The 24,635-nt window shown below is 35.8% G+C and overlaps 1 protein-coding gene across 1 annotated transcript in view; it reads right to left on the reverse strand.

Annotated features, from left to right (window-relative positions):
- ABCA13 (ATP binding cassette subfamily A member 13) overlaps window positions 1–24,635 on the reverse strand; it is a 527,556-nt gene that overhangs the window by 392,584 nt on the left and 110,337 nt on the right. The window contains 3 exon segments of the mRNA XM_023724448.1: window positions 1–1,006; window positions 3,908–8,680; window positions 14,051–14,165. Coding sequence (XP_023580216.1) covers window positions 1–1,006; window positions 3,908–8,680; window positions 14,051–14,165 — 5,894 coding nt within the window.

Raw genomic sequence — 24,635 nt, forward strand, 5'->3', positions numbered from 1 at the left:
ATCCTTGGACTGGTTCACAGATGAGAGTACAGCTGAAGACATATTGAAAAGATCAGAGTCTTATGAAATATTAGGTTTGACTCTAATCATCCCAAAGGTTAATTCAAGAAATGGCTTCAACAAGTCTTTTATCTTTTCATACATTAAATGATCTGCCTTTTTTAAAGTAGTTATTTCAGTCACAGAACTTTGAATTGTTTGTTGCAAAATGGAATAGAGACTGTCAAAGAATTTCAAAGTGTCATTGGTATTAGAGATAAAATGAGTTTCAAAAATAGTGGTCATCTTCTTGGAAACTTTCTTGGCCAGCTTAAGAAGTTTCACAGTGGAGTCCACTAATGTGACAAGATCTCCCAGTTCAGCACTGTCTTACACCAGCATGCTCTGAGCTCTAGACAATTCTAAGAGGGGTTCTGGAACATGACTTTCACCATCAGCTCTTGAGATTATACCAAGTAATCTCTTAGTAACTTCTAATGTTGCTCTGTTTTGTACGGGAAATGAATTCTTTATAAAGGAAAGTAAATAGGTTACATTTGCAAGTATAACTTCTTGAAGTATGGGATACAAGGTACGGAAGTTCTTATTAGGAGAGCTTAAAAGAGTATCCGTAAGACTTGCTATTTCTGTTGAAGTTTTTCTCACAAGGTGAAGAGCTGATCTAAGATTTCGATGGAGCTTAAAGAGGTATTCAGAACTATTCATATTGAAAAGCAACTGATTCACCATGGTAAGAACCTACAAATCATTCTCAGTCTTATTTTTCATTGAGGTTTCACTTAAGAGAGCATTGAGTAGATCTTGCATGAACTTCAGTCCTCGATAATTATCAAAATAAAATTTTCCATTGTCTAATACGAATGAGCTTTCGATTGGATGATAAATGATCAGCTGATAGATGGTCTCCTTTAGACTTGAAAGAATGCTCATCAGTTCTTTTTCTTTCATTGAGGTAAGAAGGTGATCTAATTTCAGAATTTCTAGAATTTTATCTTCTGAGACAAAACTGTATTTTTTTTAATTTAATGTTTAATATATTAGCAATAAAAAATTAAAATATATAGTGATTTTTATGTATTTTTTGTTTTATAGTCACATCATGGGAGGATAATAATGACTGAAAGATGACGTGCTAAAATACATTCAAGATAAAAAATATTTTTTTGCCAAATAATGAAAACAGTGAAAGAATTTCATGGATAAATCAACTATAATCCACTAATCTAACAACTCAATCTAGCAATTTAAAAAAACGCATTCTTTTGCTTTTAGAAAAGAAGGTAAACTGAGCAAATAATCCGAGAAGCTGGACCATATGAAGAAAAACATGGCATCAGGATTAGAGGAAGACTCATTAACAACCTGCGATATGCAGGTGACACAACTTTGCTTGCTGAAAATGAAGAGGACTTGAAGCACTTAGTGAAGAAGATCAAAGACTACAGTCTTCAGTATGGATTACACCTCAACATAAAGAAAACAAAAATCCTCACAACTAGACCAATAAGCAACATCATGATAAAGGGAGAAAATATTGAAGTTGTTAAGGATTTCATTTTACTTGGATCCACAATCAACACCCATGGAAGCAGCAATCAAGAAATCAAATAACACCTTGCATTGGGCAAATCTGTTGCAAAAAGACCTCTTTAAATTGTTTTTAAGCAAAGATATCACTTTAAGGCCTAAGGTGTGCCTGACCCAAGCCATGGTGTTTTCAATCACCTCATATGAATGTGAAAGCTAGACAATGAATAAAGCGGACTGAAGAAGAATTGATGCCTTTGAATTATGATGTTGGTGAAGAATATTGAATATACCATGGGCTTCCAGAAGAATGAACAAATTTGTCTTGGAAGAAGTACAGCCAGAATGCTCCTTAGAAGCAATGATGGCCAGACTTTGTCTCACATACTTTGGACATGTTATCAGGAGGAACCAGTCCCTGGAGAAGGACATCATGCATGGTAAAATAGAGGGTCAGCAAGAAAGAGGAAGACCCTCAATAAGATGGATTGACACAGTGGTTACAACAATGAGGTCAAGTATAACAATGATTGTGAGGATTGCAAAGGACCAGGCAGTGTTTTATTCTGTTGTATCTAGGGTCGCTATCAGTTAGAACCAGCTCAGCAGCTAACAACAACAACAACAAAGCTGATATGGTCGTAGTCATTGCTGAGCTTTAAAGAGGTTAAGTGCATAAAGAATTTAGCATAGAACCTGACAAAAAGAAAATGCTTATTAATAAGTGAGAGCTACTGTTTTTATTCTTTTTAAAAATTTGGATTATTAGATTGATATTGTTGGAATCTAGCCCTCATGTGGCTTTGATGGGGACCCACCATCTTGAACACGATTCTGGTTTTTGGTCTGGTTCCCAGTGAGAGAGTCCCTAAGAAGGCTTTGAAATTCTACCTTGACCTTACTCCTTAGGACATGACGCCCTTGTCCCCTACATCACCAGAAAAAAATTTAAAAAAGAAGGAAAAGAAGATAATGACTACAAAGTGATTCTAAATGTGAAGGTAAATCTCTGAAAAAGTGGTAAGCATTTATATTCTTCTGAATTTAAAACTACTAGCAAATCACTTAAACATTGTGATGGCTTTGTGATGTGTCACGTTTGCTAGACTGAACTACAGGCCCAGAACTGCCTCTCTACTATGTTTCTGGTTAGGACGAGCTACAAAGAAGATCTCTCTCCTCATAAGAGTTGGAAGACAGAAAGGAGGCAGCAGCGATTTTACAGCGCGCGCGCGCGCACACACACACACACACACTCACACACCTTCTCCTAGTTATTGAATCAAACCCTCATCCAGGTGCTACTGTGAAGGGATTTTGCATGGGATTAAAGTCAATAATCAGTTGACTTTCAGTTAACCAGAAGGGATATTGCCTTGGGTGAGCCTGACTTAATCATTTGGAAGGCCTTTAAAACAGGGCTTCCAACTTCCCAGAGCTAGAAATTCGATTCAACAGATGGGTCTACAATTGCTCTCCCTTCCCTGTGGCTATTCCTTCCTGACTGACACCTGTGGACAACAAGCTTATGCTCTTGGGGTTCCTGCTGTGATCTTCCCTTCCTGACTGCCTGCCCTGCTGACTTGAAACTTGCTTAGCCAGCCCCCAAAATTGCATAAGTCAATTTCTTGTATTAAATCTTTGTTCTGGTTCTGCTTCTGTGGTTGAGCCCAAGCTAATACAGACATCATGGAATAAATTGGAATTTCCCTCCAGCATTTTCCCTGGCAAGCATCAAAAGAGATGAAAAAGATAACACGGCCATCAACTTTAATGTTTCTAAATACAAAAGTCACAGTAATTGGAACCCCTCATTTGTGATTAGACGGTTAATACGTCAATTCAAATTATGACCATGATATTATGCATAAAACTAATTTTTCAGTTCCATAATTTCATAATTTTTTTTTCATGAACCAAAAATGTAAGAATATGAAATATGCAATTAATTACCAGGGGCTAGGTTTATATGGGAGCCCTGGTGGCACAGTGGTTAAGCACTCAGCTGCTAACCTACCAGCCGCTCCATAGGAGAAAGATGTGGCAGTCTGCTTCCATAAAGATTTACAGCCTTGGAAGCCCTATGGGGCAGTTCTACTCTGCGCTATAGGGTCACTATGAGTCAGAATTAGCTCAGTAGCAATGGATTTGGTTTTGGTTTTGGTTAAGTTTATATGTTCACTAGTTAGAAGGCAGTCATCAAAATTAACATATGTTGATATTTTAATAAAATGTTCATTAAAACAAAATTCACTTCAAAGATCATGCAACTTAGGTATTAAGTCCAAAAACAGTCCAAATACTGTTATTGATGTTTATATTCTCCACAAAATAAAATGATTTGAAATGTATAAAAACTACAAAACAAAAGTAGACTCACCTCATTTCCGCAATGATATTTTTGTGGAAGTCCTTTAGAAGAAGAGATATTTTGTTCTCAGAATTTTCCTTTGGCAAAAAGGAGAAGAATGCTTTCATAAGCTGTTCCAAGAAATTCACTAAGCTTCTTGGAGGGGAAATTATTTTCCCACCATTTTCTGACTGTGTGTGGTTCAAGGTGAGGTTAATGAAATCCACTATTTGAAGGCCAGTATCACTTAAATTCAGGGCTGCTTCTTGAGAATTCCCAACTAAGTTATTGATTGAATTAATTACGATGCTTTCCAAAAGCAACTGAATGATGGAGAAATTAGTTAGCGATTGTTGGTTTAGCAGATGAGTGGGAAGGACAAAATCAAAATTACTTTGTTTAGAAATGTTTTTAAGGTAGCCCAAAAAGGTAGTAATATCTTTAGCCAACAAAACTATATCATCAGTTGAACTCTCATTGGCCATAAGAGGAAATAATGTCTGTATCATTCTGGAGTAATTTTCATTTGCATATTTACGAAGCCAGTTTCTTGTGTTCATTAGAAAATCTTCAATAATTTCTAATGTCTTCAATGATGATGAATTCAGGCTTTCCAAAAAATGGGAAAATCGCAAAGTTGTGTTTTGAGGAGCCACTGAATTTATCGTTTTAATTTCTTGGTTAATTTCAGAGATCAGGTGGCTGATATTAAAGTTATGTCTTAGGTATTTCATGGTTTGTTCAAACTCAAGCCATAGTTCTTCAAGGTTGTAAGGTGCTTCATTTTTTTCAGTAAGACTTGATAATGCTTCTAAACTACTCCCTGTAAGATTTACATTCAGAAACAGCATGAGTGGAGAGACTGGAGAATTAGAACTATTTTCTGGGATCAAGCCACCAGAAATTGATTTTTCTATTATTTCCAAATTTAAGGAATTATTATTTGGAACAGACACCTCTGTGCTTTCCTTTATGTTAAAGATCTTGTCTAAACTAGCTAGTCTATCAAAAATAATTTCACCTGATGTAACTTTTGTAAAGTTAACATTTTTAAACATTTTTACCATTTGCAAAGCAACTTGCTTTATGGAGCCACCAGTACAAAGTTCAGAGATGGTATCATTACTTTGATTTCCAGAAGACAAGACAGATGGTAACACCGTATGCCAAAATTCTTGTATAGCTTTCACAAGAGGAGTTTTAATGTGGAAGACTTCAGTCATTTCTAGAAGGATGGAATTCCAGTCCACTAATTCTTGAATTACACAGACCATTTTCCTAGTCAGTTCCATCCTTGAACTTTTATTTGAGCATTGTAAATTTTCATCTGGGACAGACAGGTGGAGGTGGTCAAGTATACCAGCTACTTTTCTATAAAAGAGAGAAAAAATGAGCTTATCGGCATTAGAGGCTTCTAATTTTGGATTCTGCTGAAATTCAGATGTTGTGTGATTCCAACACCAAATCTCTGGAAGACAAGTTAAAGCCTCTGAAACAATACCTGGTTTATCGGCTATTAATTCAATTATGTCCAAAAGAGTTTTTAGTGCAATAGCAAAGTCTTCCTTGCTGATGCTTGAAATGGTTATGCCATGAAGAAGAGTGAAATTATAGACATCCTTGAGGGCCTCAGTGATGTTTTTGTCAACTGTCCTCTGTAGGAGCCTCACAGCATGAGGAAGCACATAATACATATCTACCACAACATTAACATCATCTTTAGGAAACAGGCGTGAAAGCTTCAGCAAATGGTTAACATTCCAAGAATGTGAGCTTTCGACAAATTTTTCCATCAAGCCAACAAGTAATTTGATCTCCAAATTGCCAGTATCTAATCTACTGATATTCTTAAAGAAATCCATTAGGTTTTCACTGATCTGTTCCAGTTGATCTACTAAAAGATCTATATCTGTCTTCTTGAGACTGTGCATGAGAGAAGACACCTTCTTTAAAACTGGGATATTGCCTGTATTTTGTGAAATACCATGATGAACTGCGGGCATTAAGGAATTGAAGACATCCCTAACCAGTTGAATACCAAGACTTACAGTTTCCATGATTTCATGTGGAATTATTTTTGATGAATTTTGAAGATCATGTGATAAGTTGAAGGCAAGGTAACTAGCAAAATGATAAATTGAGTTTCCTAAACTGTTTAAGTCCTTTTCCTTTGGACTGGTGGCAAACATACTTAAAAACTTTTCACTTTTGGAAGAGAAATTATTTTCCAGGATGTTAGGAGAGATATCTTTCAGAAGTTTCTGAATTTCCTTTCCCAGAGCTATTAAATGTAGCCAAATATTTTGGAATTGGTTAGGTATTTCATTTGACATTCCTATGGGTCTCAAAATCAATTCAATAAAATGTTTCCAGTTAGACTGAGACGCAAGATCAAAATCTTGTGTTAAGTTGTTGATGATCATCCTTACTTGATTTGTGGAATCATTTAAAAGAGTTAAAAAAATCTCAAATTTTGGTAACTTCTCTTTTTCAAAGACTGCAGTAAGCATAACATTTAGAAAGTCAGTTACATTTTTCAGGTAAATATTCACACAGTTTATATTTGAATTATTCCATGAACAAAGAGGTTCCTTCATATTTAACACCCAAGTAACAAGTTTCATTGCAGTGCTTATTTTGTTTTCCATATCTCTGAAACTCCCCAAAATGCCTTGAAGATAGTGTGGTGAAATATTGGAGTTATACATAGCATACAAATGGTTTATGACATCTACCCATGCAATACATCCTTTCAGTTCGTGAGTTATGTTCTCAGAGGAAAATGTTGAGTTTAACATGGCCAGAATATGGAATGCCCTCTGGGAAGTATTCACATATAATAAGTCATCTTCAAAAATAAACTTAGTAACATTGTGGAAAACCTCAGCACAGGACAATAAATCTCTGTCATGTGATATATTTCTAAGAAATAATATTGTCTCTCTTAGCTCAGTGATGACACTTTCAAACTTTGCTCCATAATTTGTTCGACTGTTTGAAAGAAAGTGACTTGGCAAATGTATACTTCTATTTACATATTTTGAGGCATGGCTTAACTCAGTAAAAACTTCAAGCAGAGAATATAAAAACTCTCTGCTTATATTTGTATTCAGTGGAAATATCCTTAGCTGATGTAGGGTGGTTTCCATGGTGAAAAGGGACTTCTCTACTTTGTTAGGGTGAAGCGATTTTATTGTAACAAATGCATCGCCTAGTGCTATGCAAAGATCACTGAGATCCAGGAAATCATTCCAATCATGGAAGAGATCAGTGTGAGTTACAGTTTTAAACAAATTTAACAGCAGTCTAACAGGGTGATTGGTGGAAAATATTCCCTGGCAACTTTTAGAAATTTTCACATCATTTTTCAATTCATCCAAAAACTGATTGAGACCAACATGAAGAGAAGTGAAAACATTTGTGTCAAACTTAAATATTTGAGATATGCTTCCCCAGATTTCAGTCCACATTTGAAGCCATGAAATGGTGCAGTGAGTGGCCATAAAATCATTGAATGTCCTGCCATTTACTGAAAGGTTTGAAAGAATTTGTGCCCATGGAAGAATAAATGAAGATCCCCCATCCGTTGAGTAATTTAGAGAAGAAACACTTTTATTATCCAAAGCAAAGCACTCATTACCTAGCAGGGCTTCTGCTGAACCGTTGAAGAGTTGGCTCAAATACTGAAATAAAGAAATACGAAAATCTCCATCTACTATGAACAGTTGTTCGAGGCCTGTCAAAGTAGCATGGATCATTTCCTGAGCCTCTACGGACCTCAGGGACTGGGCTTGAAGCTTCAAAAAGTGAAAAAATGAGAGCAACTGCTGACAATAAGGTAACTCAGAAATTCTACCAAGAATGCTTGTTGTCTCAGATAAAAATGCAAATGCTTTGCCGATGTTTTGGAAATCAAATTGTTTTATAATATCCAAAATGTGTTTTGAGGTTTGTGTAAGGAAAGTTAGCAAAGACTCGCTGTTCTGATTGCTCAAGAACTTATACATATGCTGGTGAAATGAAGAATAAATCTGCAGAAGGAAAGCTGAATCCTTGTCCTTGAAGACATTTTGGTACATATGAGTCAACATTTCATCAACTTCTTGTTTCTGAGATTCAGAAAGGGTTGAGAAAAGATCAGATGCATTCCTTATGGCATAGACTGTGTCCAGAGCTTCTGAAACCTGTTCCTGGCTCACAAATCCAAATTCATAGAGACTATTTATTATTATTTCACTTAAACACACAAAATCCATGTTCACAGCTGGTGGTTTAGGCCAATCTGAAAGGAACAACTGGGAAAAGTTAAAGCTTTTACTAAGAATCCTTTCATTATCTGGAACAGAAGAATTTAAAAGTGTAGACAAGGTTTCTAGTCTAGCACTTTCTCCTTGTGAAATGCCATACATCCACAATTCCCATAGCTTGGGATTAAGTTGAAAAAGTATTAATTCCATGTATCTGGACATATTTCCTGATTCCTTCCTTATCCAGTGACTTTCAAGAGTTTGCATTTTTTCTATCACCTCTTTGCCAAATTTCAAAAGTTTCCGAGTATCAACAGCAGATGGGTCTCCCTCTAAACTTTTTAAATGATTTATCCACAAAAGGCTTGTATTTAGGAGCGTTTCAGTGAGAGATGGGAGATTATGGAATTTGGGAACACTGGATAAGCTGGAAGGATTAGGCAATAATAATTTCTTCAAAAATTCCACAAATGCTAAAAGAGAGTTCCTTTGTTCATCTTCAAAGGTATGTAACTTATCTTCCATCATTAGAAGATCCTTTGTGGAATTTAAGATCCTGCAATATTAACAGAATTATTTTAGTATTAGTAAGAAAAAAATAAATACAAGATAAACTTAAATAAATTTCCAAGAGAATACTCAGATTTATTTATAGTAAAACATAAATATATAGTAAAACATAAATATATTTACATAAAACATAAAATATATTTACAACAAAAACTTAAATAAATATGAGTGTTGGAAAGTATTTTTTTTTATTGTGATTTAGGTGAAAGTTTACTGAGCAAATTAGTTTGTCATTAACAGTTAATACACATATTGTTTTTTTTGACATTGGTTGCCAACCCCACGATGTGTCAACACTCTACTCTTCTCCACCCCAGTTTCCCTGTTTCAATTTGTCCAGTTTGCCTGTCCCTTCCCGCCTTCTCGTCTTTGCTTTTGAGCGGATGTGTCCATTAGTCTTACATACATATTTGAACTATGAAGCACGTCCCTTATATGTGTTATTGTTGGCCCTATAGACTTGTCTAATCTATGGCTGAAGGGTGAACCTCAGGAGCAACTTCAGTATTGAATTAAAAGGATGTCCAGGGGCCATACTCTCGGAGTTTCTTACTTGAAAATATTTTAGAAATCCACAATGCAGTTGCGTATATTAGCTTAAAATGTGTTTCCTACAATAGAAAGCAATGCATTTTAAACTATTTCACCTCATTCATTCCTATGTATGATTATTAACAATAACTTTGCTATTTCTGCCAGAAGAATCTTAAGATTCAATTCTGTATTATACCTTAAAATGTTTTGAGCTGTAGAAGTGCTCCACATGGTGGGACACATCAAAAACTGTGCCTATACAATTTAAGGAAAACTGTTAGGATTGCCTATCCCAGAAGGCAATTCCAGTGGTCTTTCCACAATGCTATAAATCTCCCCACTAGAAACTCATTATTTTAGATTGTTCTCTATAGATACTTATGTTTAAAATACAAAGGGTTCTTAGAGGACTAATTCATAAGTTACCACAATCCCAGCCGGTGGTAGAAATCCATACTTGTAAAAGTTAGTCCCTTAAAAAAAAAAAAAAAAATCCATTGCCATCGAGTCGATTCCAACTCATAGCCACTGTATAGAACAGAGTAGAATTGCCCCATAGGGTTTCCAAGGAGCTGCTGGTGGATTCAGACTGCCAATCTTTTGGTTAGCAGCCATAGTTCTTAACAACTGCACCACCAGGACTCCACTAACTCTCTAATAACTCAGAATTTACAAATCACTTTTGAAGTCCTTGGGGCCCTGTGTGTTTCAGAATTCAGAGCGTTCAAACATTAGAAAGGTACCAGCACATATAACAGACATAAATCAATGTCTCCCATAGGGGAGTGGATCAACCAGTTATCAACACGTTAATACTTGCAGTGAAATGTGTGAATGGTTTCACTAAGTGGGGTCTATAGTCTCAAAGAGCTTCACCTTGGTTCAGGTGAAGTTTCTGACAAATTAGTTTCCATGCCAACCTTAAGAAAAACTTCAATTTTCAGAGTTTTTAAAATTTCAAAATTATGGATAAGGGATTTTGACCTGTGTTGGCTATTGTGTGGGACAAAGAACTCAGTTTGGCCTTTGTCTCTGGTTTCTGGAAAATAGTCTTTGGAATTTCTTGATCAAGCAAGTTGTCTTTGCTTTTTCTAAAACAGACAGGCAACACTTAATTATGTGTAAATGAGTAGGAGCTAAACAGGCCCTACCCTGCCAATAGGCCTCAGGAAGCGAGGGGGCATGATACAGTAGGTCATGCATATTCATTGATTTCATGCACATGCATTGAGGCCTCAATGACTACCATAAGGGACCCTGGACCTTAGAGCTTTCTTTTAGGAGCTTCCTGATTGGTGAGAACATCCATGCACAGGAGAGGATGGTACGCCCCTGGGGATAGTGGAAGCCTTGTGCTAGGACCTCTCCCAGACCTTGTGTCTCTTTGTGTGTATTTTTTCTGGTTATAATAAACGGGTAACTAAGTACAGGCAATCATCACCATGAATTTTGTGAGCTATTATAGAGAATTAACAAACTCATAGGGGGCAATGAACCAGCAAGGGCTGGCAGGACAGAATCCTAACTTGTGAAGACCCAGCTCTGGGAAAGGCTGCACAAACAGTCAGTGAAGAAGGATAGAGTCCTTCTTAGCTTGTGACCTAGCCTCAGGGGGTAGGGGACAGCTAGCCTGAAGTGCAGGGAGTTGCACGGACTCCTGAGCCTAGGGCTGATACCCAATGACCTGGCCCCAAGTGGCCAGAGATGTATTGACATGGTCCTGGGTGGCTAAGGATGAAGTCTGTCCCAACTCTGGGTGGTTAGGGTCAGAAAGGAAGTGCCATGGAAGTGTTGGTGAAGGGGATCATGGAGATGCGGGAAAGCGAAGCCTGGATTCACTTAGAGGTGGGAATTTGAACTCACAGTGATCCTTACCATGCAGTTAGTGATAAAGATGGAGGTTTTTCCCACCTTGCCCCCTTTTTAGTGCAGTTTAGTGCAGTTTGCCTCAAGGGTGAATGATTTTCTAAATATCTTTAACTCTTTATTCTTGCTGTGTAACATACTCTCTGGCTTATGATAGATCGAACGCAGGAATATTGTTTTCCTCACTAATAGCTGAGATCTGAGCACAGAAAAACTATGAGCTTAATTTAATTTAATTGTTATTTGTAGGACACAGAGTAGCTATTTTGAAGCATGGGACATTGAAAATATTTCCTGAGAAAAATTCCCATCAGAAAAAAGAAAGCTATGCTATTAGAAATTCAGTGTAAGCCTTGCATAATTCACATTCTTGCCTAAACCCAGTCCTGCATAGAAATATATGCATAACTACAATGCAAGGGGCTGTGTATTGATAGAGGAGAATACAAAATTTTATTTTTTTAATATGAAGAGCTGACAGGATAATGAAGTAGTAATAGTAGTAACCATTGAAGCAGAACTTGTACTACTAGCAGTAATATTGCTACATGTTTTTACACCACTTTGCAATTTATAGGTCTCTGGGTGGTGTACATGATTTGTGCTCAACTACTACTATCCTAAAGGTTGGTAGTTTGAACCCACCCAGTGGCACTGCAGAAGAAAGGCCTGCAGATCTACTTCCTTAAAGATTACTGCCAAGAAAACCCTATGAAGCATGGGGTCTCTATCATGGACTGACCAGTGTCCCCCCAAAATATGCGTCAACTTGGTTAGGCCATGATTCACAGTATTATGTGGTTGTCCTCCATTTTGTGATTGATGTAATTTTCCTATCTGTTGTAAATCTTAATCTCTACCTGTGGTTACTGAGGCAAGATTAGGTTATATTAAAGAGGATTAGGGTGGAATCTAACACCCTTACTCAGGTCACATCCCTGATCCAATGTAAAGGGAGTTTCCCTGGGGCATGGTCTGCATCACCTTTTATCTTACAAGAGATAAAAGACAGAAGCAAGCAGAGAGAAGGGTGACCTCATACCACCAAGAAAGCAATGCCAGGAGCAGAGTGTGTCCTTGGACCTGAGGCTCCTGCACTGAGAAGCTTGTAGCGCAGGGGAAGATTGAAGACAAAGACCTTCCCCCAGAGCCGACAGAAAAAGAAAGCCTTCCCCTGGAGCTGGCACCCTGAATTCGGACTTCTAGCCCCCTAGACTGTGAAAGAATAAATTTCTTTTCGTTAAAGCCATCCACTTGTGGTATTTCTGTTATAGCAGCCCCGGATAGCTAAGATAGTCTCCATGTGTCGGAATCAACTCGATGGCAATGGGTTTACAGTTTATAAACCACTTTCACAACTACTATCTTAATTTCTACAACAGCCTTTTAAGGTATACATGATTAATTCCATTTTATGGAAAAGGAAAGTTTTACAAATTTTTTAATTAGCATATTCACACAATTAATGACAGAAATCAGACATGACTGAGGTTTTTTCATTTCAAGTTCAGATTTCTTAATTTAAATTGTACTTAATGCCCATTCTTATTTATTTAGTTATTTCCTTTTTCATTCATTAAATCAGCAAGTAGTTATCCAGAAGCTGTGGAACACAGGTAGTCTAGTTTTTTGGTTGTCTTGCTAGTACTATTAAATATTTGAGAATTTCAAGGAAGAGAGAAACTGTACATCAGACATGAGCAAAGGGCTGATTCTCCGGAGAGACTATCCCATTGTCATTTCTTCTGTGACCACTACTAAAAAATAAAACAGTTGGTGTCGAGTCTATTCCAACTCACGGAGATCCCAAGTGTTACAGAGTAGAACTGCTCCATAAGGTTTTCTTGGCTGTAATATTTGCAGAAGCATGTCAACAGGCTTTTCTTTCTTGATGCCTCTGGGTAGGTTAGAACTGCCAACCTCGATAGAAAAACCAAACCCAACCCATTGCCATCGAGTTGGTTCCAACTCATAGCGACCCTATAGGACAGAGTAGAACTGCTCCATAGAGTTTCCAAGGAGTGCCTGGTGGATTCGAACTGCTGACCTTTTGGCTAGCCGCCATAGCACTTAACCACTAAGCCACCAGTGTTTCCACCAACCTCTATAGCTGGGCTTAAAAAGTTCCCAGCAGTGATGATTCCCAGGTCTAGAGAGACGCAGCAGAATGGTTCTCCAGCTTTGGTGTGCACCAGAACCACCTGCAGAGTTTATTAAAAATACTAAAACCTAGGTCCTGCACACAGGGGAAGATTTAGTACGCCTGTAAAAAGGCCCAGGCATTTGCATTTTCAGCAAACTTCACAGAAAAGTCTGATTCATTCCCATCTTTGAAAGCTATTGCTGTAATGCAAAACTTCTGCCCCATTGCCAACCCCACACACCCTGCAAAAATAAAGTGTGCCTTTAAACGACATACAATAGCCATTATTATACTGAAAAATATCCATTTCAATAGATATGCTGAAATAGCAGAGTGGTAAATAATCTGGCAGATTTTGTTCCAAAGATCACTTCTGTCCCAAAAGTCTCCAAAACTACCAGAATCTAAATCTTAAATCCTATGTATAAACCCTAAGAAAACAGATAAGACTATTTTTCAAATGAAGATTTTATTTTTAAAATATTTATTATAAATCGTGTTACTATTTTTGATCAAAGATTCTATAGCAGAACACTGATCAAAAGGTAGGCACAAAGCCATGACCCTAGGTCTTCCTGTGGAGGTAAATTCTTATTACTATAATCTCGATTTCCATTTACAAATCAAGGAAAATGTGCCAATGTGTCATATATTCGATTAAACAAATATTTATTGAGCACTTAATATGAAACCCTGAGTTAATATCTAAATCAAGATCTTAAAGTTTATAGCATGCATGTCCTAAAATTAGATTTTGCTTATCTTCAGATGATACTTAAGTCAAGACATGGAGTTTAAATTCTGAAAACTTACCTAGATATTGAAGCTACTGGTGACTTGAATAAGTTATTCAGAAACAAAAAATAATTATCAGTGATGATTTTCCAATCCATGTTTTCTTCATAACAAGGAGATTCCTCAGAGAAAGCTGAATAAGGAAAGCATTTCATATACTGACTGCAAGTAGGATAAACAGACAAATCTAGTGACATGAAAAATTCTATAATAGTTCAGCGAATATGGTTGAAATTTTTAAAAAGGAAGATTTGAAATCCTTCTAATTTTACTTCTGCTTCAGGCAAGATGAAATAATAGGAACTGGGTTTACCCTCTCACTTGAAATAACTGAAAGATGAACAAAAAATATGAAATAATGATTTTCAAGACATTGAACATCAAGCAGTGAAGGACGGTGATCCCTGAGAGACAAGAAACAAGGTGAGACCTACATTTATCCCAGCTTACTGCCTTAAGAGAGTGTCCAGGCCATGGCACAGGAAGAAGGAACCTACAGATGTCCTGAGTTGAGGAGACACTGCTTGGAGTCTGGAAAGACCAAGGTAGCTTGAGTTCACAGACCAGATAGCAGAAAGGAGAGAGCTGCTCAAAAGGAGAACCATGGATATCTGCAGAGTACCTCTTTTGTGTATTCACCTGAGAACTCATCAACCTATCCTTAGGAGGAAACTACCTAAGACTGGGGAAAGAACTGCCCAAAAGAATAAGAGAAAACCGTGTCCAGCAATCACACAGGGCCAGGAGCAATATCTGTCTCTATTAGCCAGACTGGAAAATCTCATGATTCATTAGACATTGAACAGAGTATGCAGAACCATCTTGCTGCAGTAGCAGGAAAGATTTACAATTAAACTGAGCACAGCTCTAGTCCTGCCTAACAAATATTAAAAGCAAGACCTGAAGGAGCAAACTGTTTTCAAATCATTTAACTGCATCCCAAAATAAAGCCAAGAATATTTATAGGACTACAAAACTAACCAGAATAAAACAAGGTAAAATTCATAACTTCTGCCATCCAATCAAAAATTATTATGCATGCAAAGAGGCAGAAAAATATGACCCATAATTAGGTGAAAATTTATTCAATCAAAATTCACCCACAGCTGACATAAATGTTAGAATTAGCAGAGAAGAATATTAAACATATTAAATGGGAATGGCATAAATATCAATTCCAACTCATAGTGACCCTATAGGACAGAGTAGAACTGCCCCATAGGGTTTCCGAGGAGAGGCTATGGATTAGAACTGCCAACCTGTGGGGATATGCGCCGTTAAAATATGGACGTATAAAGGCCTCTATGCTGCACAGCATGTTGAGACTTGTCCCCAACATGTTAAGACTTGTCACGACTTGTTTTTCCAAACCCGTTACTGATTGGCTTGTTTACCTGAATTACCCCTCCCTTGCCCGAAACTTATTGTTATTCACCCAAAGCCCATTGTTCTGTTATTTGCTTCACTGTTTGCTGTATTGACTATAAAATAAACTCCTGGGACTGAAGCTGGGTTCAACGCCTCAGAGTGACCCCCCTGGCCCCACTTCTCTGTAAGAGTTGTGGCATTGGTTATTATCTCCACTGCCCTGACAACCGTCACCGCTGTGACACCAACCTTTTGTTTAGCAGCCAAGCTCTTAACCACTGTGCCACCAGGGCTCCAAATATCCCCATAAGAAAGTAGAACTCTTCAGAATGAATAAAAAAAACAAACGGGGACCTAACTTCATGCTGCTATAAATACACTTGAAATATAAAGATACAAATAGGTTAAAAGTAAAAGGATGGAACTAGACATATCATCTTAACAGTATTCAGAATAAAGCTGAAGTGACTGTAGTACTATCAACCAAAGTATATTTCAGAGCAAAGAATATTATCAGGGACAAGGAAGTTTATTTCATAATGATAAAGTCATCAGTTAATCAAGAGGACATAACAATTCTAAACGCTTATACACCTTATAATAGAGTTTTAAAATACATAAAACAAAAACTGATAGAATTGCAAAGAGAAATTGACAAATCCACAGTTGTACTTGGAGATATTAATACCTTTTTCTTAATCATTGATAGAACAAGACAACAAAATATTTGAACAAAATCAAACAACTTGATCTGATTAATGTTTATAGGATTGTTCCATCCAACAAAAACATGATGTATATTCTTCCCAAGTGGACATGGAAATTTACCAAGAGAGATCACATTCTGGGCCGTAAAACAAGTCTCAAGAAATTTAAAAAGATCAAAACCATACACAGTATTGTTTACTGACAAAGGTTAAATTAAATTAGAAATCAGTAACAGGCATATATCTGGAAAGTCCCAAATTATTTGGAAACTAAATTACACACTTCTAAATAACTCATGAATCAGAGAAGAAATCAGAAGGGAAATTAGAAAGTACTTTGAACTGAATGAAAATGAAAGCACAACATGCTAACATATGTGGGATGTCACTAAAAAATTACTTAGAGGAGAAATGTATAGTACTAAACATGCATATTAGAAAGCAATTAAAATCTCAAGTTAAACACTTCAGCTTCCATATTAGCAATTAGAAATGAAGAATCAATTAAACCAAAAGTAAGTAAAATAAAGAAAATAATAAAGATCAGAGTGGAAATCAACAAAACAGAAATCAGAAAAAATTAATAAAATCAAAGGCTGGTTCTTTGAAAAGATCAATAACATTTGATAAGCGTCTAGGCAGATTAATCAATAAAAAGACAGAAGACACAAAATACCAATATCAAGTATGAGAGAGGTGTTATTACTACAGATTCTACAGATAGTAAAAGCATAATAAAGGAATTTTATGAAAAAAATTTTATCATGAAATTGGACAAGTTAGATGAAACAGATAAATTCTTTAAAAGACACAAACTACCAAAGTTCATTCAAGACAAAATAGATAACATGAATAATCTCATTATATCTATTAAAGAAATTGAATTTGTAGTTATAAATCTTCCCACAAAGAAAACTAATGGCTCAGATGGCTTCATTGCTGAATTCTACCAAACATTCAAGGGAGAAATAATACAATTCTACATGAACTCTTTCAGAAAACTGAAAAGAAAAGAATACTTCCCAATTCATTTTATAGTCAGGATTACCCAGATACTAAAATAAGACAAAGGTATTACAAGAAAAGAAAACTACAAACCATTATCCCTCATAGCATAGATGCAAAATGTTAAAAGTTTAGCAAATTGAATTTAACAATATACAAAGAAGTAAAAGATATTGACCAAGCAGAGTTTATTCCAGGTAGCAAGGCTGTCCAAACGTTGAGAAGTCAATTAATGTAGTTTACCATATTAACAAAAGAAAAAAGAAAAACTATATAACCATCTCAATAGATGTAGAAATAGCATTGGGAAAAATCTGACATTCGTTCGTGATAAAAACTTCTAACAAACTAAGAATAGAAAGAAACTTTCTCTACCTAGTTAAGGACATCTAGTAAAAACCTATAATTAACGTACTTAATGGTGAAATACTGAATGCTTCCCTGCTAGGATCAGAAACAAGACAAGGATGACTTTTCTTACCAATCTTATTGAAAATTGTACTAGAAGTTATAGCTACTGTAACAAGGCAATCAAAATAGGTAAAAGACATACAGACTTGAAGAATTACACTATCTTTATTCACAGATGGCATGATCTTGTATTTAGAAAATCCAATGGAATCTACAAAAAAGCAAAGCACGGAAACTAAAAATTGAGTTTAACAAGTTTGCAGAATACAAGATCAACATACAAAAATCAAATGTATGTCTATATACTAGCAATAAACAAAGATTGAAATTTTTAAAAATACTGTTTACAATAGCATAAAAACTATTGAATTCTTAATGATAAATCTGGCAAAAGATCTGAAAGATCTTTACAATGAAAACTACAATAAGTTGCTGAGAGAAATTAAGAAGATGTAAATAAATGGAGAAATATACCATGTTCATGCGTTGGGAGGCTCAATATGGTAAAGAAGTCAATTCTCCCCAAATTGATCTATATTTTAAGGCAATCCTGGTTAAAATCTCAGCTAACTTTTGAGAAATTTACAAACAGATTATAAAACCATAGGGGGATGCAAATGACCTAGAACAGCTAAAATAATTTTGAAAAAGAAACAAAATTGTAGGGCTAACACTACCTGACTTCAAGACCTACTATAAAGCTATGGTAATCAAGACTATATATTTACACCAATATTGGTGTAAAGACAGACAAAGAGATCACTGAAACATAATAAAGTCCAGAAAAAGATCCACACATATTTGGACAACTATTTTTTTACACAAATACAAAAGCAATTTAACTGAAAAAAGATAGTTTTCTCAACAAATTCTTCTGGAGCAATTGGATATTTATATGAAAAAAAGTGAACTTTAATATATACTTATACCATATACACCAATTAAATAAAAAGGGATCATAGACCTAAATGTAAAACCTAAATCTATTAAACTTCCTGAAGAAAACATAGAAGAAGACGTTTGTGACTGTGAGTTAGGTGAAGATTTCTTAGCTAAGATACCAAAAGCATGATCCATTTAAAAAAAAAAAAAAAAGGTAAATAGGACTTCATCAAAATTAAAAAATCTAGAAGAATTTTGAATGACACTGTTAAGGAGAATGAAGAGACAAGCTACAGACTGAGAGAAACTATAGGTAAAGCATAAACCTTATAAAGGACTTATAACCTGCATAAATAGGGATCTCTCAAACACAATCATAAAGAAGCAAACAATCCCGTTTAATAAGTAGGAAAAAGAAACTAACAGTAAATAGACAAAAAAATGATATGCAGATGGCAAATGACCATATGAAAAGATATTCAACTTATTGATCACTAGGGAAATGCAAACTAAATCCACAATGAAATACCATTGCACATTCATTAAAATGGCTAAAACTGAAAACTTGACCATACCAGTGTCAGCTGGTAGTGAGGATGTGGAGGAACTGGAACTCTTACAGTATGCGATGGGAATGTGAAATGCTACAACCACTTTTAAAAACAGTTTGTCAACTTCTTAAAAGTTAAATATACTTGTCATACCACCTAACCATTTTACTCCTTGAGAAATAAAAGCAGAGCTTCAAACTGGTTCATTCCAGTTTGAATCCCTGCTAAGAATTTGCATTTGTAACAAGTTCACAGAAGTTATACATAAGAATCACCTGAGGATCTTGCTCTACTGTAGATTCTGATTTAGTATATCTGAGGTGTAAATGCAAATTCTCAGCAGGGAACTTGTTAGAAATGCAAATTCTCAGAAGGGTTCAAACCAGAAGCCCTGAAAAAAAGCATATTTTTATACAAAGACTTTTACATAAATGTTTGTAGCAGCTTTATTTGTAATTGTCAAAAACAGGAAACAACCCAAATGTGAACAGGTGAATGGAGAAACAAATTGTGATACATACTTACAGTAGAACAATACACAGTAATAAAAAAATAATGGACACAACACAACACGAAGGAATCTCAAACTAATTATGCTGAGTGAAAAGGCTCAGACCACAAAAAAAAAAAGAGTCCAAATTGTATAATTCCATTTATATAAATTTCTAGAAAATGAAAATGAATCTTTAGTGACAAACCAAATCCATGGTTGCCTGGAAACAGAGGCATGGTAGGGCTGGGAGTGACAGTTGGGAAGAATTACTAAGAGAAATAAACGTTTGGGAGTGACGGATATGTTCACTATCTTAATTGTGATGCTATATACACATGCAAAATTTATCTAATTGTATACTTTAAATATGTGTAATTTATTGTATGTCAAATACTTCTCAGTAAAGCTTTTGAAAAAGAGGAAAAGAATCCTTCTAATTTGAGACAGATTATTCAACCTCTCTAATGCCTATTTCAAAAACAAAAATTCATTATAAAAACTTGCACACATTATACTTCAGTCAATTTCCACTGAAATAGACGGCTTATATGCGTACAATTTTATAATTGTTTCGGGGAATAAAAAGGTGACAGCAATCTTGAAAATTGGCACAGGTATGTACAATTATCTGACAGAAAAAAATAGAAAGGCTACTCTACCAGAAAACTAAACCCTACCAAGAACTTTTTTAAACAAAAGAAGAAAATACAAGCTCCTACACATTGTTTGTGATGTATCATAATTCTGGCTCTCATCTCTATGGGAGGGGGGAGAAGAATTATGGAAGCAAACTGCCACATCTTTCTCCCTTGGAGTGGCTGGTGGGTTCTAACTGCTGACCTTTCGAGTAGCAGCCTAGCGCTTTAACCACTGCACCACCAGCGCTCCTATTTAATCTGCATAAGAACCCAGTAAAGTAGGCCATATCATTCCTATTTTACTAAGGAGAAAACTGATTAAAATCAGTTTGCCAAGTGACCTGCCCAATAAAACCTGTGTCAGAAGCAATGTTTGCTCCCAAGTCCATCTGCCTCACATCAAAATACCACAGAGTCAACGTTTTATCTATGGGATAAAACCGTACTCTATAAATTTAAAAAATTATATTTTATTTGTATGATGTCCCTAGGTGGCACAAATGGTTAAGCACTCTCTGAGAACCAGAAGGTTGGAGGTTTGAGCCCACCCAGAGGTGCCTCAGAAGAAAGGCCTGGTGACCTACCTCCAAAAAATCAGCTTAGGAGTACAGTTTTACTCTGAAACATATGGAGTCACCATGAGTTGGAGTTAACACTATGGCAAATTGTTTGGGTTTTTTATTTGTTTGTTTGTATCTATATGATAAAACTGTACTCCATAATTTTTTTTAATTGTGCTTCTGATAAAGGTTTACAGAACAAACTAGCTTCTCATTAAACGGTATATATAATTGTTTTGTGACATTGGTTACCAATCCCACGACATGTCAACACTTTCCCTTCTCAAACTTGGGTTCCCTATTACCAGCTTTCCTGTCCCTTCCTGCCTTCTAGTCCTTGCCCCTGAGCTAGTATGTCCCTTTAGTCTCGTTTTGTTTTGTGGGACTGTCTAATCTTTGGCTGAAGGGAGAACCTCAGGAGTGACTTCACTACTGAGCTAAAAGTGTCTGGGGGGGCCATACTCTCAGGGTTTCTCCAGTCTCTGTCAGGCCAGTAAGTCTGGTCTTTTTTGTATGTGTGTGAGTTAGAATTTTGTTCTACATTTTTCTCCAGCTCTGTCCAGGACCTCTGTTGTGATTCCTGTCAGAGCAGTCAGTGATGGTAGCCAGGCACCATCTAGTTGTACTGGACTCAGTCTGATGGAGGCTGTGGTAGTTGTGGTCCATTAGTCCTTTAGACTAATCTTTCCCTTGTGCCTTTAGTTTTTTTCATTCTCCCAGACCAGTGAAGTATTTTAGATGGCCGCTTACAAGCTTTAATGACCCCAGACACTACTCATCAAAGTAGAATGTAGAACATTTTCTTTATGTTATGCCAATTGAGCTACATGTTCGCCAAGACCATGGTCCCCACAGCCTGCAGCCCAGTAATTCAGTTCCTCTGGGTGTATGATGTGTCTATGGAGCATACATGACCTTGTCTTGGACAAGTTTTGCTGGCTTCCCCAGTATTGTGTACTGTCTTACCCTTCACCAAATTTACCACTTATCTATTGTCTGTTTAGTGTTTTTCCATCCCGACCCCTCCCATCTCATAACCAACAAAGATTGTTTCTTTTTGTGCCTGAACCTTTTCATGAGTTTTTACAGTGGTGGTCTCATACAATATTTATCCTTTTGTGACTGACTTATTTCACTCAGCAGAATGCCCTACAGATTCATCCATGCTGTGAGATGCTTCACACATTGGTCACTGTTCTTTATCGTTGTGTAATACTCCATTGTGTATATGTACCATAGTTTGTTTACCCAGTCATCTATTGATGGGCATCTAGGTTGCTGCAATGAACATAGGTGTGCATGTGTCTATTCATGTGATGGCTCTTACTTCTCTAGGATATATTCCTAGGAGTGGGATTGCTGGATCATATGGTATTTCTATTTCTAGCTTTCTAAGGAAGTGCCAAATAGTTTTCCAAAATGACTGTACATTTTGCATTCCCACCAGCAGTGCATAAGAGTTCCAATCTCCCTGAAGCCTCTTTAACCTTTGTTATTTTCTTTTTTTTTTTTGATTCATGCCAGTAATGCCAGGGTAAGATGGTATCGCATTGTGGTTTTGATTTGCATTCTTCTAATGGCTTGCACTCCATAAATTTAAATAACTATAGGAAAATCTCTCTATTATAACATTTAATCAGTGACTATGTTATACCACATTCTTAACACGTTCAATCATTTTTTTTTTAAGGGGTAAGGGGGAGAAGTAATGGATAATCTAAAGCCAAATATGCAACAACAGGCTTATTCCATTGTTGTTTGTGTAAGCCAGTGTTTCTCAAGTTTTCATGTGCATACAAATTATCTAAGGATCTTCTTAAAACGAAGATTCTGATTCAGTAGATCTGAGATGGAAACAAGACTCTGCATATCTAACAAGCTCCCAGGTCATGCTGACTCTGCTGCTGCAGCTGCTGGTCCAAGTATCATACTTTGAATAGCAAAAAAAAAGAAAAAAAAAACCAAACCTGTTGCCGTTGAGTCAATTCGACTCATAGTGACCAGGGGATTTGAACTGCCAACCTTTTGGTTAGCAGCCATAGCTCTTAACCACTGCACCATCAGGGCATCTTGAATATCATGGATGTAAGCAAATAAGAGTTACAAGTATATACAATACAGGTCACACAAGCCCAAAGAAGCCACAGTTTACTAAGTTACCTCAGTTACTATTCCTCTCACCCTGTGTTAACTATCCCCTAAATAAAAGAGTCTAGACACGTGACCACATATTATATTATTCTATTTATGTGAAATATCCAGAAAAGATAAATCTACAGAGACAGAAAGTCGATCAGTGATTACCTAGAGCAGAGTGTGGGAATGGGAGAATGACTACAAATGGACAAGGAATCTTTTGGAATGATGAAAATTTAAAAAAATCGAATTGTGGTAATGGTTGCACAATTTTGGAAATTTACTAAAAATCACTGAATTGCACACCTAAAATGAGTGAGTTGTAAGGTATGTAAATCATAGCTTGATAAAACTGCTAAGAGATACTGGTAACTTGTGAGAACTAAAAAATGAAAAAAGCAGAGAAGGCTTTCAGAGAAATACCAAGAGAATTTGTGAGAAGCTGATTCAAGCAAAATGAAACAGTCAGTAGAGAAAGTTGTTCAATAGGAAAAAATATTCCAGATGGAAGTTTAGAGTTCCAGAAAGTATTGAAGAACAATAAAAAAAGTAAATAAGTGGACAAATATTACTCTATAAAATACTAATAATAATATCTTTTGAGATTTAAGATGTGGAGAAAGAATGAAAATATAAAAAACAAAATAGCACTTAAGGAATAAGCAGGTACATGGAGTTAAAATGATCTAAGGCCCTTACATTCTCTAGAAAGTGGTAAAATTACTAATTTTCTGGGCTTTATTATGTCAAGGATGCATGTTGTATTCTCTAGGGGTATCACTAACAGTTTAAAAATGCAAAACAAGTAAGTTTTAGAAGGAATAAGTGAAATTTTAAAAAAACCACTTGTGACTCAATGTATGGGGAAAAAAAGAAGAGAAAAAGGAACACAGAGCAAGTAGATCAAAGACGGAATAGAAAACAAATAGTAAGATGATATACTTTAAGTCAAATATATAACAGTAAGTACATCTAAATAATCCAGTTGAAAACAAGATTGTCAAACTGAGTAAATAAAAGCATAAACAGTCATTAGATGCTTAAAAGAAAAACATCTTAAATATAAGGATACTAAAAGATAGATAAAAAAATGATAGAGGAAGATATTCCCTGTAAACATAACCAAAATAATGCTAGTGTAATCATACTAATATCAGGCTATGTAGATTTTTAAAGCAAAAACTGTGCTACAGATAAAGACTATCATTTCAAAAATTCAAAAGCTCCTAATAATATAATCTCAAATTATATATAGAAAAAAATTGAAAAACTAAGAGGAAAAATAGACAAATCTACCATCATAGTGGGAAATTTTAACTCACTTATGTCAGTTAACAAACAGATAAGAAATCTGTAATCTATGCATGATTTGAACAACACAACATAGTTTATGTAATTTACATATAAATATATACATATATTTATACAGAACACTGCAGCCAACAATGACAGAATTCACATTATTTCAAAAAACATACACATTTACCACAGTGAACCATATGCTGGGACATAAAGCATAGCCTAACAAATTCAAAGGGTTGAAATATTCAAAATACATTCTCTCACTACAGTGGAATTAAACTAGAAATCAATTTTTTTTTAAATAATTTTAGAGGTCTCCAAATATTTGAAAATTAAGCAATATTCTTTAAGATAACCATGATTCAAAGAAGAAATCACAATGAAAATTAGAAAAATTGTTGAGCTGATTGATAATAAAATGATGACATATCAAAATGTGTGGACTATAGCTATAGCTTTGCTTAAGGAGAATTTTCTAGCCTTAAAACTTATTATAAAAGAAAAACATCTGATTAAAAGCCTGTGAGCGGCCATCTAAGATACTCCACTG

Source organism: Trichechus manatus, unplaced genomic scaffold (assembly GCF_000243295.1).
Source record: "Trichechus manatus latirostris isolate Lorelei unplaced genomic scaffold, TriManLat1.0 scaffold00247, whole genome shotgun sequence".
Classification (NCBI taxonomy): Eukaryota; Metazoa; Chordata; class Mammalia; order Sirenia; family Trichechidae; genus Trichechus; species Trichechus manatus.